Here is a 13,494-nt window from a genome sequence, read left to right as displayed (position 1 = left end):
TAGACTCTCGGGGTAGAGAGGCAGAGCTGTCCAAGGCCTACTTAGGGTGTGAGCTTGTAACCCCTTCCTTTTAAAGGAAACATACTTATTACGCACACAAAATACAATGCATTAAATTAAGACTTTGTACAATCAGGCACAAGGAAATACCTTTGGTGACACCCTCATGTCACATTACATTCCTAGTGGGTCCTGAACAATATCCCCAAACCTAATGCTTTACAAGGAGGCCTTAGACACAGTACACATGTACTAAATTGTTGGGATCTTATTTTATGTGGTGCAACGATCGTGGGATAAAGATCTCCTAACTCCCAGATAGTGAATAAATTCACATATACAGTTGCAGCAAGATGATCATCACACACTCTATTTCCAGACACAAATTAATTTACATAAATCAGTATTCTCATTGCAGTCAAATGCAAGAAATGCCATAGAGACAAGTATTCCATTTTTTGATACTCCTTTATTCTTTTATATTTTTCACGGTGTAGCCAAAGCGTTTCGTCCCTTCACGGGACTTCTTCAGGACTCAGTCATGTGATACTTTCTTATAATGGCTTATTGTCTCCGATGTTTAAGGACATAGAATTCTTGTTCTGCTTAATTAGTTGATGACTAGCGAGTCCAGAGCTTCCAAAATAGAATATTTCTCATCCCAATATTTCAGGCCAATGTTGGCCACCGCATCTGTCGTGCACGGTAAAGACGACCGTCCGCCCCCCTCAAATGGTCTCTAGATGTGGTATCAAAAAACCGTCTATTTGGAAACTCTGGACTCGCTATTCATCAACTAATTACGCAGAACAAGAATTCTATGTCTTTAAACATCGGAGACACAAACTTGGGGCACAAGCTAGGTTGGCTAACGAGGACCAAAGGCATCTCTGAGGCCTGTAGAGACTACATTTTCTTTGTATTAGTGCATGCCTCATACTATTTTTAGTTTTAAAGACTACACACATTGATTTAAAGACACTGGTAGCTAGTGAAGCTCTCTTAAGGTGCCTGAGGCAGAGTCAAATCTAAATTTGTTAAGTGCAAGTTTCGCTGCCAGTACTTGCACCCTGTTCAATCTTTTAAGTAAGTAGTCTGGCGCTCCAAGCAGTAGTGTGTCGCAATCTATTCTACTTAGGACTGTGCATTTCTTGCAGGCTGTGAAAGTAGTGGAACAATCTTTGTTAGGTTTCACATCATCCCGTAACAGGTAGCGGTTGTATTATTGTCTGTTTCCATCGATAGTTTTTTCTCCATGGAAATCCTCAGAATTTAAACTGTCTGTGCTGTTTTGGTGTTCTCAGTACTGCTCCAGGGCCAGAAATTGCTCGGCAATGAATGGGAAACTTTTGCCAAACATTGTTTAAATACTCGTTTTTAAATAGTATGGAAAGAAGAATCCTTAGGTAGAGGAGTATATTTCAGTAACTGCCAAGGATCAAACAATTTGTTCAAGTGACCAAGCGTGGATTGATACCAGGTTTTTTGGTCTCACATTGAGGCAAGTCAGTATGTCAAGATTTTCTCATATGTAATAAAGAAGAAATAGGAGGCACGATAAAATAAAATAACTGCCAAGGATCACACAATTTGGTCAAGTGACCAAGCCTGGATTGATACCAGATTTCTTGGTCTCACGCTGTGTAACTTAACCACTAGATTGATTTTCCTTTCTTGCTCCTGGTTGAAGTCCCCAAAGTTGAATGATTTGACTTCCATTCTTCCATTCTTGATGCATGAGGTTAGAGCATGGGTAAAAGTCACAAGAAAGCTAAACTCATTTTGGGCTCAAGGGCACGAGAGGACCTTGAGCAGAACCACAGCCTAGCACCTGGTTTGAACCTTAGATAGCTCACCCACTTCTATACTTTACTCTGGGTATTCTGGGCCTGGAATACATTTCGATGCTGCTGCCAGTGGGATACCTGTTTGGAATGTGAGGCTATCCTAGCAGGCACTGCTGATGACTGCCTTGTACCTGTGCTACGTGTGAGGGGAGCTTACAATGCTGCCAAATTCTGCACATTGTGCGTTTACACACAGGCTTGGACTGCTGCTGCATATGTTGTCCATGTTCCGTGCATGTAGAGGAAAGCTTGAAATGTTTCTGACTAGATAGGTATGTGTTCTATGGTTGTTAGAAAAGTTATTTCTACTTCCTAGTGCTGAACCTCTTTTGTGTGTGGAAATCTGGCACTGAGTGTGAATCCATCTTGCACTCATACACCTCAGTGTGGTTCCTTCCACTTAAATGCTGCTTGATGGCTGTGTCCAAGGGAGACATTAAATTGTGCAACCCAGTGCTATACTTTTTCCATGTCTTTGACTCTCACAGTGACCCTGCAACACCACACTTGTTCCAGGTATTTGAAGGAAGCTTGCACTGGCCTTGCAGTGCCACACTTGTTCCAGGTCTATGAATGAAGCTTGACCAGACTGGCCCTGCGGTAGCATACTCGTTTCATGACTTTCAAGGAAGAATCCACTGACTGACACTGCAGTACCACACTTGTTTTATCTCTTTAAAAAAACACCTGAAATTGTCCTGCAGTACCACCCTTCTTACAGGTCTTTCAGGGAAGATGGTGATGCTCTGAACCAGTGGTTTATGTCTTTTACATGTGAACTAAGACCCCCGCGCTCCTGTTCATTGTGCTCGATCTATTTCTGTGTGTTTCAGATCTGATCAAAAGACTATTTTCGCTGTCTCTGCAGCCTCCTCTTTCTTCAAAAATAATACATAATCTTGTTAGGAGAAAATCAGTGTTGGGTAAGCCCACTTCATTATTCATGAGACAGTGTCATTCTCATATTAGTTAAGCCCTTCGGAACAGAGTACATACAATTGGGCAGTGGATCAGCCCTCTTCAGCCATTCACTTTGTTGCCAATATTTGGCTCGCCCTATTAGACAATTGCTGGTCTGGAGGATGCTAGGCAGTCCGAGTAGCAGTATTTCGCCTCCTTACTCTGTGTTAAGCTGCAGTTCATCCCCCAGCTAACCTGCAAATGCAGACTAGTGCTAATTAAGAGTACAAGCAGCTCAGCTGCCACTGGACCACAACATTTCTATGTAGAGCACCAGGCATCACTTGTGGAAGCTTCAAAACAATACCACCATCTTGAAATGGTATTCTGCAAAGTATATTTTTAACTGTTCCAAGAAGGCAGACCAGTGTGAAGCTTTACATTTGATTTTTCTTTTATTGAACCACTTGCCTCTCAAATTTATTTGGCATATTTATGCCTATTGTTTTTCTGTATTTCTATCTTTTTTATTTTAGCATATGCTTTCCCTTAAAAATGTCCACAAATATCAGATGTAGTGCTGATCCCAAGTGTGACTGATGGGAGAACAGATAAACTTTGCGGGGACTCAACCTTCAGTGTAGCGTACTTAAAGAGCTTAAAAATTACAATAGTGGACCGATGGACCAGACATTAGAGCTGTGTCTCCTATGCCACCATCTGTCAAAACTCTACTCCTTCCCAGGAAGTGGTGTACCTTAGTGTGAGTGCAGGATAACCACCATGTTTTGAGTAAATTGTGAGGGATGTGACTGTGTGTAAGCAGGATTAACATGGTCTTTAATGAGTGCAAGGTAAATGTTCTATAATTTGAAAATTCTGCCTGTGTGAGTGCAGAGTGAGGCCTATGCCTGTCTGAATACAGGATGAGGGCTGCGCCTATGTGAAGGCAGCAGTGTGAGTGTGGGGTGCCTGCATATGTCTTTGTGTGCATGCAATTTACAAGGGACACATCTATTGACTTCAGTAATGCTTTTTAGGGTTATGGCTTTGACTTGCAGAAATGCAGTGCAGGAAGTGGAAACACAATAGTGTGGGTAAGAGAGCAGTAGGTAGTTGCAGACTCTGTCGAAGGGGGTTGAGGAGTGTCAGGGCAGCTGACAGACTGAAATGTCATCCCAGTTAGGGGCCTCAGTTACTTTGCTTGCACTAGGGCCTGTAGCTACCTAGCTGCGCCAATGGGGAGAACATGTCAAGACAACTGGCTTAGTGCAAATCCAGGTAAATACCACTATGATTAGAATGTAAAGGGAACAAAAGGATTGCCTCTTTATTTTCACCCCATCATGTTGTATTACATGGGGTATCTTTAAAGCTTAAGAACTGAAAAGATCTTTTAACTTTCAAACAGCTAATGTTGTGAGAGTGGTGCTGCCAGGGAGTCACCCTCAAAACAGGCCTGTGCTTTACTACTAAGAAAGTATAACGAGGGCAGAGTGTTGCTGATGAATGATCCTAATCTAGGACTGGTGAATTCAGCATGGACTTTGCTGAGCCATTGGCGCTGTAGATAGAAAAACCGCTGGCGAAGCCTTTGGAAGAGGTGTGGAGACATGAGCTGATGCTAAAGCTGAAGCAGGCAAAACCCCAGAGGTATTAGTCTGTGTCGGTGAAGTGCCAATCTGTATTGAGATGGGGTGATCTAGAGGCTCCGTGGGTGCCAGAGCCTTATTTCATATTTTGAGCATGGACTTGAACAGCTGCTATCAGCTTCAGATTCACCAATGGGACAGCGAAACTAGAGAACATTAGTTTAGAGACATAAGAAGCTCCAAAGAACATGATGAAGCCAGGTTTGGGTTCCATGGACGCCTGTGCTCACTTAGTGAAGAGTGTTGAAGTTGAGGAATTACATCTGTGGTGTTTTATGTTATTCTTTTCAAAAGACTTATCATCTGTATTTGACTTGTGTGACAAGGGCGACCTGGAGCACATCCACCTTGTTTCTTGTATTCGGCTACGTAAAGTTCGACTTCATGCTTCCAGATCATTTTCAGTTATCATCAGTGAGAAAATAACAGGATTTGAGCCAGTTTTGGCCCTAGACACTACAGACAACCTGTGGGAATGCGACTGACATCTGCTTCAAATATGTGCGGTATCGTCTGCAGCCTATAGCCTTTGGTACCAACATACTTGCTATGTTGCCTGTATGCGTTTCTTAATTGTGGAGGGAAAAGCTCAGTAGTGACAAATCTGTAGGAGCTAGAACTCTGGATACGCATTGAAGGGTGTGGAGTAAAGAAACTGATGTCAGCATACAGGCGTGGCACCTATGTGTGGCGCCATGTTGTCATTTCCAGGGCGAGACAGAGTCATAATGGAAACCAATGGGGTCATCTACTGGCACATAGGAGTTATGGCAAGCTGTATTCAGATCCAATTTGGCGCATGGGAGGATTTAAAGGTTGAGGAATCTGTACGTAGAGGTATCCATCAGAAATACATATTTTGCAGATTGTCTCCTTTGTCAACTGAGTAGTCACAACACATAATTAACAGAATGTAAAGAAAGTACTAACATGTTTTGACCATTTTACATGCTAACAGTCAAGTAATTGCATACAACTTTAAATATTGAAATCAATTACGGATGGCTAAATTACTAGTGCTTAGATGATCATCTACAATCCGCTATAGCGTTAATTTACATTCGGATGGACATCCTTAAAATGCCTCTTGGAAAAATGTACTAAAACTAAAGCAGCATATCTGATTTTCTGGTAGCAAAAGTATAATAGCTGAAGCACCTCTGAGGAGTAAACTCTCCTCCACCAATTATTTATTTTTAGGCACTGGTACAGAGCTACCACGCAGTGATCAGACATCTTGACTTAAGACTAATATAAGCCTCACAGTGAAATCTTCAACACACTTTTATTTGTTTTTGAAAAGTTATATTTGTATTGCACAAAATTATACAATAAAATATTGTCCTTAAAGGAGTGGTGGGAGGCGGATACCAGAATGGCGTTATACAAGGAAAACAAAGGGAGCAGAGACCAGATGTGTTCGTGGGACTTACTTCCAGTGTCTGCATCAGCGTAGGCTTAATTGCATCCTTCATCAAAACAGAAAGAGCACCCGTCACTCCCTAGAAGAGAAAAATTACCAATGTAAAAGCCAATAGAGTCTATTACCTGATAATCAATTGTTTAAAATACTGAGCAAGTTCCCATTATATGGAGAGTTAAACACAGACTGGGGCAACCCATTAACAAAGCAACACACAGCTTTTTACAGGAATGCAGTCATTAAGGTCACACAGTATTGTGCCAGTTGTAGTTTTTGCATCTTTCATTTGGTTTTTCAATTTTAATTTAGCAGTAAAATGCTAATAAAATGTAACTACGGGGCTCTCATTTCATTTAAATATTCACTAAAGTTTACTGTCTGACAAATAAAAAGGTACTTACCTGTGGTAACAATCTTTCAGGTTGATACTCTACCTGTAGAATAAACCCTGGCTTCAGACTGGATCCAGAAACATCAAAGTTTTAAAGTCACCGGTAGGAGGCGCTGGCCTTGTATTGATGTCGGTAGACTTCACCAAAGCTATACAGTGCCCCGCCCCCCACACGTTAGCACAACAACGTTATTTTCTATCAGTGTTTCCACAAACATTCTTGGAGAGTGGACCAAATGACATCAAGTAGTCCAGTATCAATCTATCAATCTGGATTAGGTCCTTATTAATCTTTACCTATAAGACTTAAATCACAAAAGGGGAGGCAGGAGGGATTGAAGAGAAATCTGCAGGTAGATAAGAGTATCCACCAGAGAGATTGTTACTGCAGGTAAGTAACTTTTTCTTCTGATGGATACTTCTACCACTTGCGTATCTAAACTTGAGGGTGCCCACCTCCAGGGTACGTGGAAGGGCCCCCTCCGGACTCAATCTGTTGTGCTGAGGGGGCCCCCTGGAGGCGGGGGCCTGTGTTACACCACTGACTTCTACCTGCATATTCCAAACCTGTAGAATAGATTTCAAAGCAGTAACCTTCCTAGGAGGAGGGTTGATGGGTGGTTAAAGAAGGAAATCTTGCAAGACTGATGTGGCGAAGTGGCCCTTTGTTATCCAGGCAGCAATGCTTAACAGGAGTGTTTAGGGATGATTTCGACACAGTCTTCTTGCAGATCTGTGATTAGAACCCCTCTGGCAAAGGTAAACAATGAATAGTTGGCACTGGTGGAACGAGCCACGATTCCTTCCAGGGGTTTTTGACAGGCCAAAGCATTGCAGGTCTTGATGCAAAGAATTATCCACCAGGACAAATTACGCTTCTGGAACACTTTTCTTACTTGGAACCGCAGCACTCAATTGTATGTCTTTGGTCTAGGTAGATACCGACTGCCTGTCGAGGATCCATCCCGTGAAGCTGCTTCCCCTCTGTGGGGTGGGGCAGAGGAAAGAAGGTTGGCAGGGTGATGAACTGACCTAAGTGAAAGGGAGTCAACCATTGAAGGAAGGAAGCCCTGGTTTGCAGCGCCAATTTGTCAGGGGAAAAGGAGGTACAGTGTCTGGCTGAGGTCATGGCCACCAAAAACACTGTCTTAATGGTTAACAACCACAAGAGGCAACTGTGCAGGGGTTCAAATTGAGAATACAGCAAAAATCAAACAACCATAGTCCCACTGGAGCATAACAAAGGGAATTGGCATGTACAGATTAGCTACTCTTGTAGGGTATTTGAACAGGGAAGCTGGATCTGGAGACAGGGAAATGCCGACAATGCAGCAAAGTATCATTTACAGCATCTATTGCACACCCCTTTGGTCTAGGGAGAGCGCAAACTGCAGAATATAAGACAAAATGGCATGCAAGTGTTTGTTGTTCCTTGCACCACAAAGCAAAACTGTGCCATCTCCCAGAAATAAACATATTTCATGAAAGGGAAATGAGCTGACAGTATGACGTCCACCACCTTCGGTGACAGTTGAAAGAAGCTTAAGTGTCCCTGAGCAATCTCGAGGCATGAAGGCAGAGTCCTCAGAGATTGAGAGGCAGCACCAAGGTCTAGCCAGAATGGCAGCTTGAGCAGGGGACATGCAGCCGGCATTTAGCATTTTCCAAGGAGGTGGATAAGTCCACCTGAGGAACGCCTGCCCCACTGAGTGAAGATGTCCTTGACTACCTCCGGCAGAAGACAACTTGAGATCTGCAAGAATTTATCTGCTCAGGCTGTCTGCTCTGACACTCTTAGACCCTGCCAGGTTATTTTCTGTTAACCAGATCCCATGGCGGTGTGCCCATGACGACCTCAAGGCAAAAGAGTTGAGACCTTACCCCTTCCCTCCTCTTACTTTGTTCACGGACCACATTGTTATTGTATTGTCTGTCGAGATCTGGACGGACTGACCTTGGCAGGAGAGGTGGAAGACCTTGAGCGCTAGCCGAATTCCCAGCAGTTCCAGCAAGTTGATGTGAAGCACCTGCTCCTCAAGAGACTAAAGCCCTTTGATCTCCAGATACTCTAGATAAGCCCCCCTTCCCCGAGAGTTCAGGCATCCATTACTATCTTGGACACAGTTAAGGAGGCTGAAGGCAATCCCATGGTGCAGGTTCACCTTGTTCCCCCACCAAAGCACATCCGCCGCAGCACACTGGGAGATCACACTGGAGTCAGACAGGTCTCCCCTGTGCTGGAATCACTGCCTGTGGAGGTACCACTGCTGAGCCCTCATTTGCCAATGTGCATGTGTGATCAGTACAGATGAAGACGCTGGTAGACTCAAAACCTTCAAGACTGGAACTCGCGCACCCCCCCAGGAAGGATGGAACTATCTACTGGATGTTGCAAATTCTTTGAGTAGGAGGAAAGACACGGAGAAGGGTAGAGTCCAGCACCAACCCTATAACAGGACATGCTTCCAGGTGAGATTTAGGCCTGTTGATTGACAAGCACAAGTCGAACTGTAGAGAGACTGTTAACTGCAGATGATGCGTCGCCATGTCCAGTGATCCAGCTTTGATCAACCAGTCATCCAAGTTCAGAAATATTGGTATGCCCAACTTTATGAGATGGTTTGAAACCACAGCATCACCTTGGTTTAGACTCAAGGTACCGATGGAAAATTTCAAAGATATTAATAGTCAATATGACATTCCCACAAGGCACTTCTTAAGTTACAAAGCTTTGATTAGAATGCATCACCCGGGACTGGGGCATGAAAGATGATGGACCGCCACTACATGTGGTTCTTCAATAGCTCAAAGTCATGGACCGTGGCAGACACTTCATTAGATTGTGGACTAGGGGGACTGGACGAATATGCCTTGGTATCTCTGGCTGGCCTGAGGGCAAAATGGGAGGCAGACCTTTTGAAGGCCTTCAATGACAAAGAATGGGACAGAGTATTAGCATACCCCGCTAAGGTGTTGAGAACCATCTGGTTCAAACTCATCAAGTTCTCCCTCTTACACAGCTTACCTCACTTCTACTGCCCACGTTGTCACTTGCTTAGTCCTGACATGATCCACATGCTATGGTCCTGTCCATCCTTTTCACAGTACTGGACAGGGGTCATGTTACAGCTCTATCATAAAACTACGTAAAACGGCTGATCACACAACAGATCTACACACCGATTTAAGCAACTCTACGCTTGGGCCCTGGGACCCACAGCTAGCTCTTATTAATGCTAGGTCCCTCGTAAAGCACAGCTATGAAATAGCTGATTTTATCACTGATAATAAAATAGATGTTCTATTCATTACTGAAACTTGGGGCAATGACGCCTCAGATCCGGATTTCAATATTGCTGTCCCAGATGGCTATAAAGTGTTTAGGCATGATAGGCATTTGGATAGAGGGGGTGGCCTTGCACTGATTCACAAAATAGAACTTAGTGCTTACTGTGCAAAAGTCACATCCACCAATTGCGAGGCCTTACATTATAAAATCTAATTTCAGGGCCAAGACTCTTAATGGTCTTCTAAGCTACCGTCCACCTGGTCCAAGAATCAACTTTTTGTCAATCTTAAGCTCACTCCTTGAATGTAGTCTCCAACATAAATGGTTTACGCTCCTTGGTGATTGGAATTTTCACCTGGAAATGCAGAAGGACAAAGACACCAAGGAGCTCCTGGAGTTGATGTCTGAGTTGGGCCTTACTCAACTCATCCAAGGTCCCACACATGCTGCTGGACATACCCTAGATGGTATCTTTTCCAACAACCCTGCTCTCTATAACATCTATACCCTTCACTAGCATGGTCTGACCACCATGCCATTCTTTTTAAATATAAAACTCCTTTACGTGATGATAGGAGAAAGGCCCCTATTAGGACCACTGGCAGACTCTGGCACAGCATTGACCCTCAGGTCTTGATAGATAATTTGGCCCAAACCCAGTCGGATCTGGAGCCAAATACTGAATCTTCAGCCATAAAGTACACTTCATGGATGGACTCTTAATTGTCTTGCCCTCGCTCCTACTGTGATTATCAATAAAAATAGGAAATTGCCTTCAGCCCCCTGGTTCTCTGAAGCCTTAAGATTAGATAAACAGGCTTGCAGAAGGCAAGAAAGAGCATGGAGACAACACTATGAAGCTCCAGAAAAAGCTAAATACAAAGCCTTACTCTCAGACTTAAAAAAAAAAGTTATCTGTGAAAAGAGCCAATATTAAACGTCTTGGATTGAAAAAGCAGGCCACTCCAGTAAGGAACTTTTTCAAACAGTTAAACTTTTAACATCCAACAGTAATGATGATTCAGTTAATCACAGTCAAGAATTCTGTAATGTTCTTGCTCATACTTTTAGATCCAAGGTGGACCAAATTTTTAATCAATTTGCCTCCTCCAATTCAAATGAGAAGATAGGGCAACAAGACACAGCCAAATCTCTTCTTCTCAACTTTACCCCTACCTCAGAAAACCTAATAGTTACGTCTATTTCTATGGCTAAATCAGGATCATCGGAAGACCCCTGCCACCCTAGAATTTTAAAAAGTATTGGTCACTTTATCGGCCCCTATCTGTCCAAACGGTTTAATCAAATGCTGGCACAAGGGTGTTTCCCTTCGGTTTGGAAACGGACCTGTATTCTCCCTTTGCTGAAAAAAACAACCTTAATGCAATCGATCCTAACAATTAACGACCAATCGCCAAAATTCCTCTACCGGCAAAGATAATAGAGACAATTATTAACAAATAACTCTCTACCTTCATTTCCAATACCGAAATCCTAGATCATAGTCAATTTGGCTTTGGGACTAATCATAGTACGGAAACCGCTTTGATAAAAACTACAGAAGAAATTCGATTGTCTCTTGACAGCGGTGGGTCAGCAGTTCTTATACTGCTAGACCTATCCGCTGCATTTGAGACAGCAGACCACAGTCTCCTGGTGCAGCGTTTGAAAACTATAGGGATCGGAGGAGCTGCCCTTTCTCTTCTTACCTCCTTCCTGTCCGACAGAACCCAATCTGTTCAGTTGGGCAATTTTAAATCAGCAACTTTTACACTGCCTTATGGGGTCCCGCAGGGCTCTTCGTTGAGCCACACACTTTTTAACATTTATGTTGCGGAATTGGCCCCACTAATCAGGAGTTTTAATCTTATTCCTACCTCCTATGCCGATGATACCCAATTGGCTATCTCGACAGTGGACAAGGGTATCAACTTTTCTACTAAGCTCCATGACTGTAGGACTAAACTTAGTTCATGGATGAGTGACCACTGCCTGAAATTAAACTCCACCAAGACGAAGGTGATCATGTTCGGGAATCTTTTCCCTCCCTGGTCCCCAGACTGGTGGCCGGACAACCTCGCCCCCCTCTACACCTGTGACCAAAGCCAAAAACCTGGGAGTTATTATAGATGATAAACTGAATCTCAAATCGCAAGTATCTAAAGTGGTGTCCTCTGCCTACTTTATGATAAAGATCCTAAGAAAAATCTGTCCTTTTATCCCGCTAAAATCAAGAAAGACGGTGGTGACCTCACTGGTGTTACCCAAAATAGATTATTGCAATGGGCTATATATTAATATTCAAGCAACCTTACTCAAAAATACTACAAAATGCTGCTGCAAGACCTGTACTGGATATGCCTAAATATCAGTCGGTCAGAATTGGTATTCAGGACCTCCACTGGTTGCCAGTTGCCCAAAGGGTAAAATTTAAAGCCTTATGCATTGCTTACAAAACTCTTCACAAGGAAGGCCCTACATTTCTATGGGATCTCTTTAAATGGCATACCCCAAATAGATCCTTGAGATCTTCCAACTTGATATCCATTACCAGAATAAGAAAGGTGAACTGGGGAGGACGGAGTTTCAGTTATAAAACCTCAAAGGAATGGAACTCTCTCCCTCGATACTTGAGGGAAATACCTACGCTCTTGGAGTTTAGGAAACAACTGAAGACATGGCTCTTCTAAGCTGCTGTTGTTGTCTGAAACTTAGTAAGGAGTACCGGAAGCGCCAAGACACCTACGGGTATTTGCACGCTATACAAATTGCTCTTAACATAACATATCAAACCACAGGGAATGCCACATTCCACAGTTGCAAGGCTTGCACATTAGGGCAGTTTCAGCAAACTTGAAGAAAAAGCCTGCAGCCTGCTTTATAGACCTTGCTCTACTGCTCACAAAATGTCTGGTGACTTTATACTGGAAGGCAACTGCACTGGCAAGGCTGTCTATGTGGTAACAGTCTGTGTTATCTTGAGCAGAGGTGGAGAGTGGCACATTTCGATGGGAAGAGACCAAGGGCTTGAGAAAGCACTTCCTCTCTCAGGAGTGAGATGCACTGCTCACTACTACCAGATTTAACCCAGGGATGACACCCACCCACGTTGAATACATGAGCCACAGACAGAATACTTTACTGGCCTCTTCAACTATCGTCTACTGGGGGTGGGGCATTAGGGGACTGGGAAGCTGCCCGCCCTGCCTTCCACTGTGCTAATCAACCATTGACAATGGTCCACCACCACCCACAGGTGCTCCTTAATGTTTCACATGGTTTTGTTTGCTTTTGACATCACCCTCTGTTGAGTGGTGCCTCACTAGTTAAATCTATGCAGGCAAACATCCATAACAAACAGACCTCTAATAGAGTATCTAAAACCAGGTTAACGGTCTAGACCAGGCTTCTCCAAAGAGGAGCTTGTAAGCTACTGGTAGCCCTCCAGGTGCCTGCGAGAAGCTCTCCTGTGTGCAGCTCCCCCTACTAAAGGGCACTCTTTTGCTTGGTTGAATTAATATAGGTATCCCAAAATTGAAAAACATATTTGAGACAAAAATGTGTGTATTTTCAGAACTCATAAGCTTAGCAAATCTTTTTGGACAAATGGAGGAATTTTCAAAATATATTTAAAGCTGATATTGCTGGATAAATAATTTGGCATTGGGGAGACTTATTACTAAAATTATAACTATGGTGCCAGGGGCATTGCAGCTATGACTGTCATGCATTAACCATGTAGAAGGATTCCAAATTGATAAAACCATTTTCATGTTACTGCTGACAACTTTGCATTTTGCACAGAGAAAGTCACTGTTAGTAATCTTGCATAAGAGGCCTCTTACATACCCTTGTCTGACCTGGTCACTATTAACACACGAATAGTATTAGTAACTCAATATGATTTACAATGAACATAAGAATATTGTAAGTGTTTTGCAATTTATGTTCAAACTAATGGGTGGGCCAGAGACTGGTCCAATGGTATGTGT

At 43.2% G+C, this 13,494-nt stretch overlaps 1 protein-coding gene across 2 annotated transcripts in view; it reads right to left on the bottom strand.

Moving 5' to 3' along the window:
* The window catches only part of MTHFD1L (methylenetetrahydrofolate dehydrogenase (NADP+ dependent) 1 like), a 1,218,839-nt gene that overhangs the window by 542,268 nt on the left and 663,077 nt on the right, over window positions 1-13,494 (bottom strand). For both annotated transcript variants that reach the window (XM_078649387.1, XM_078649386.1), the window contains exon 19: window positions 5,833-5,901. In XM_078649387.1, coding sequence (XP_078505513.1) covers window positions 5,833-5,901 — 69 coding nt within the window. The remainder of the gene's footprint in view (window positions 1-5,832; window positions 5,902-13,494) is intronic.

Source organism: Lissotriton helveticus, chromosome 6 (assembly GCF_964261635.1).
Source record: "Lissotriton helveticus chromosome 6, aLisHel1.1, whole genome shotgun sequence".
Taxonomy (NCBI): domain Eukaryota; kingdom Metazoa; phylum Chordata; class Amphibia; order Caudata; family Salamandridae; genus Lissotriton; species Lissotriton helveticus.
The sequence above is the reverse complement of the archived record's forward strand: the minus strand, read 5'-3'. Positions and strand labels throughout refer to the sequence as shown.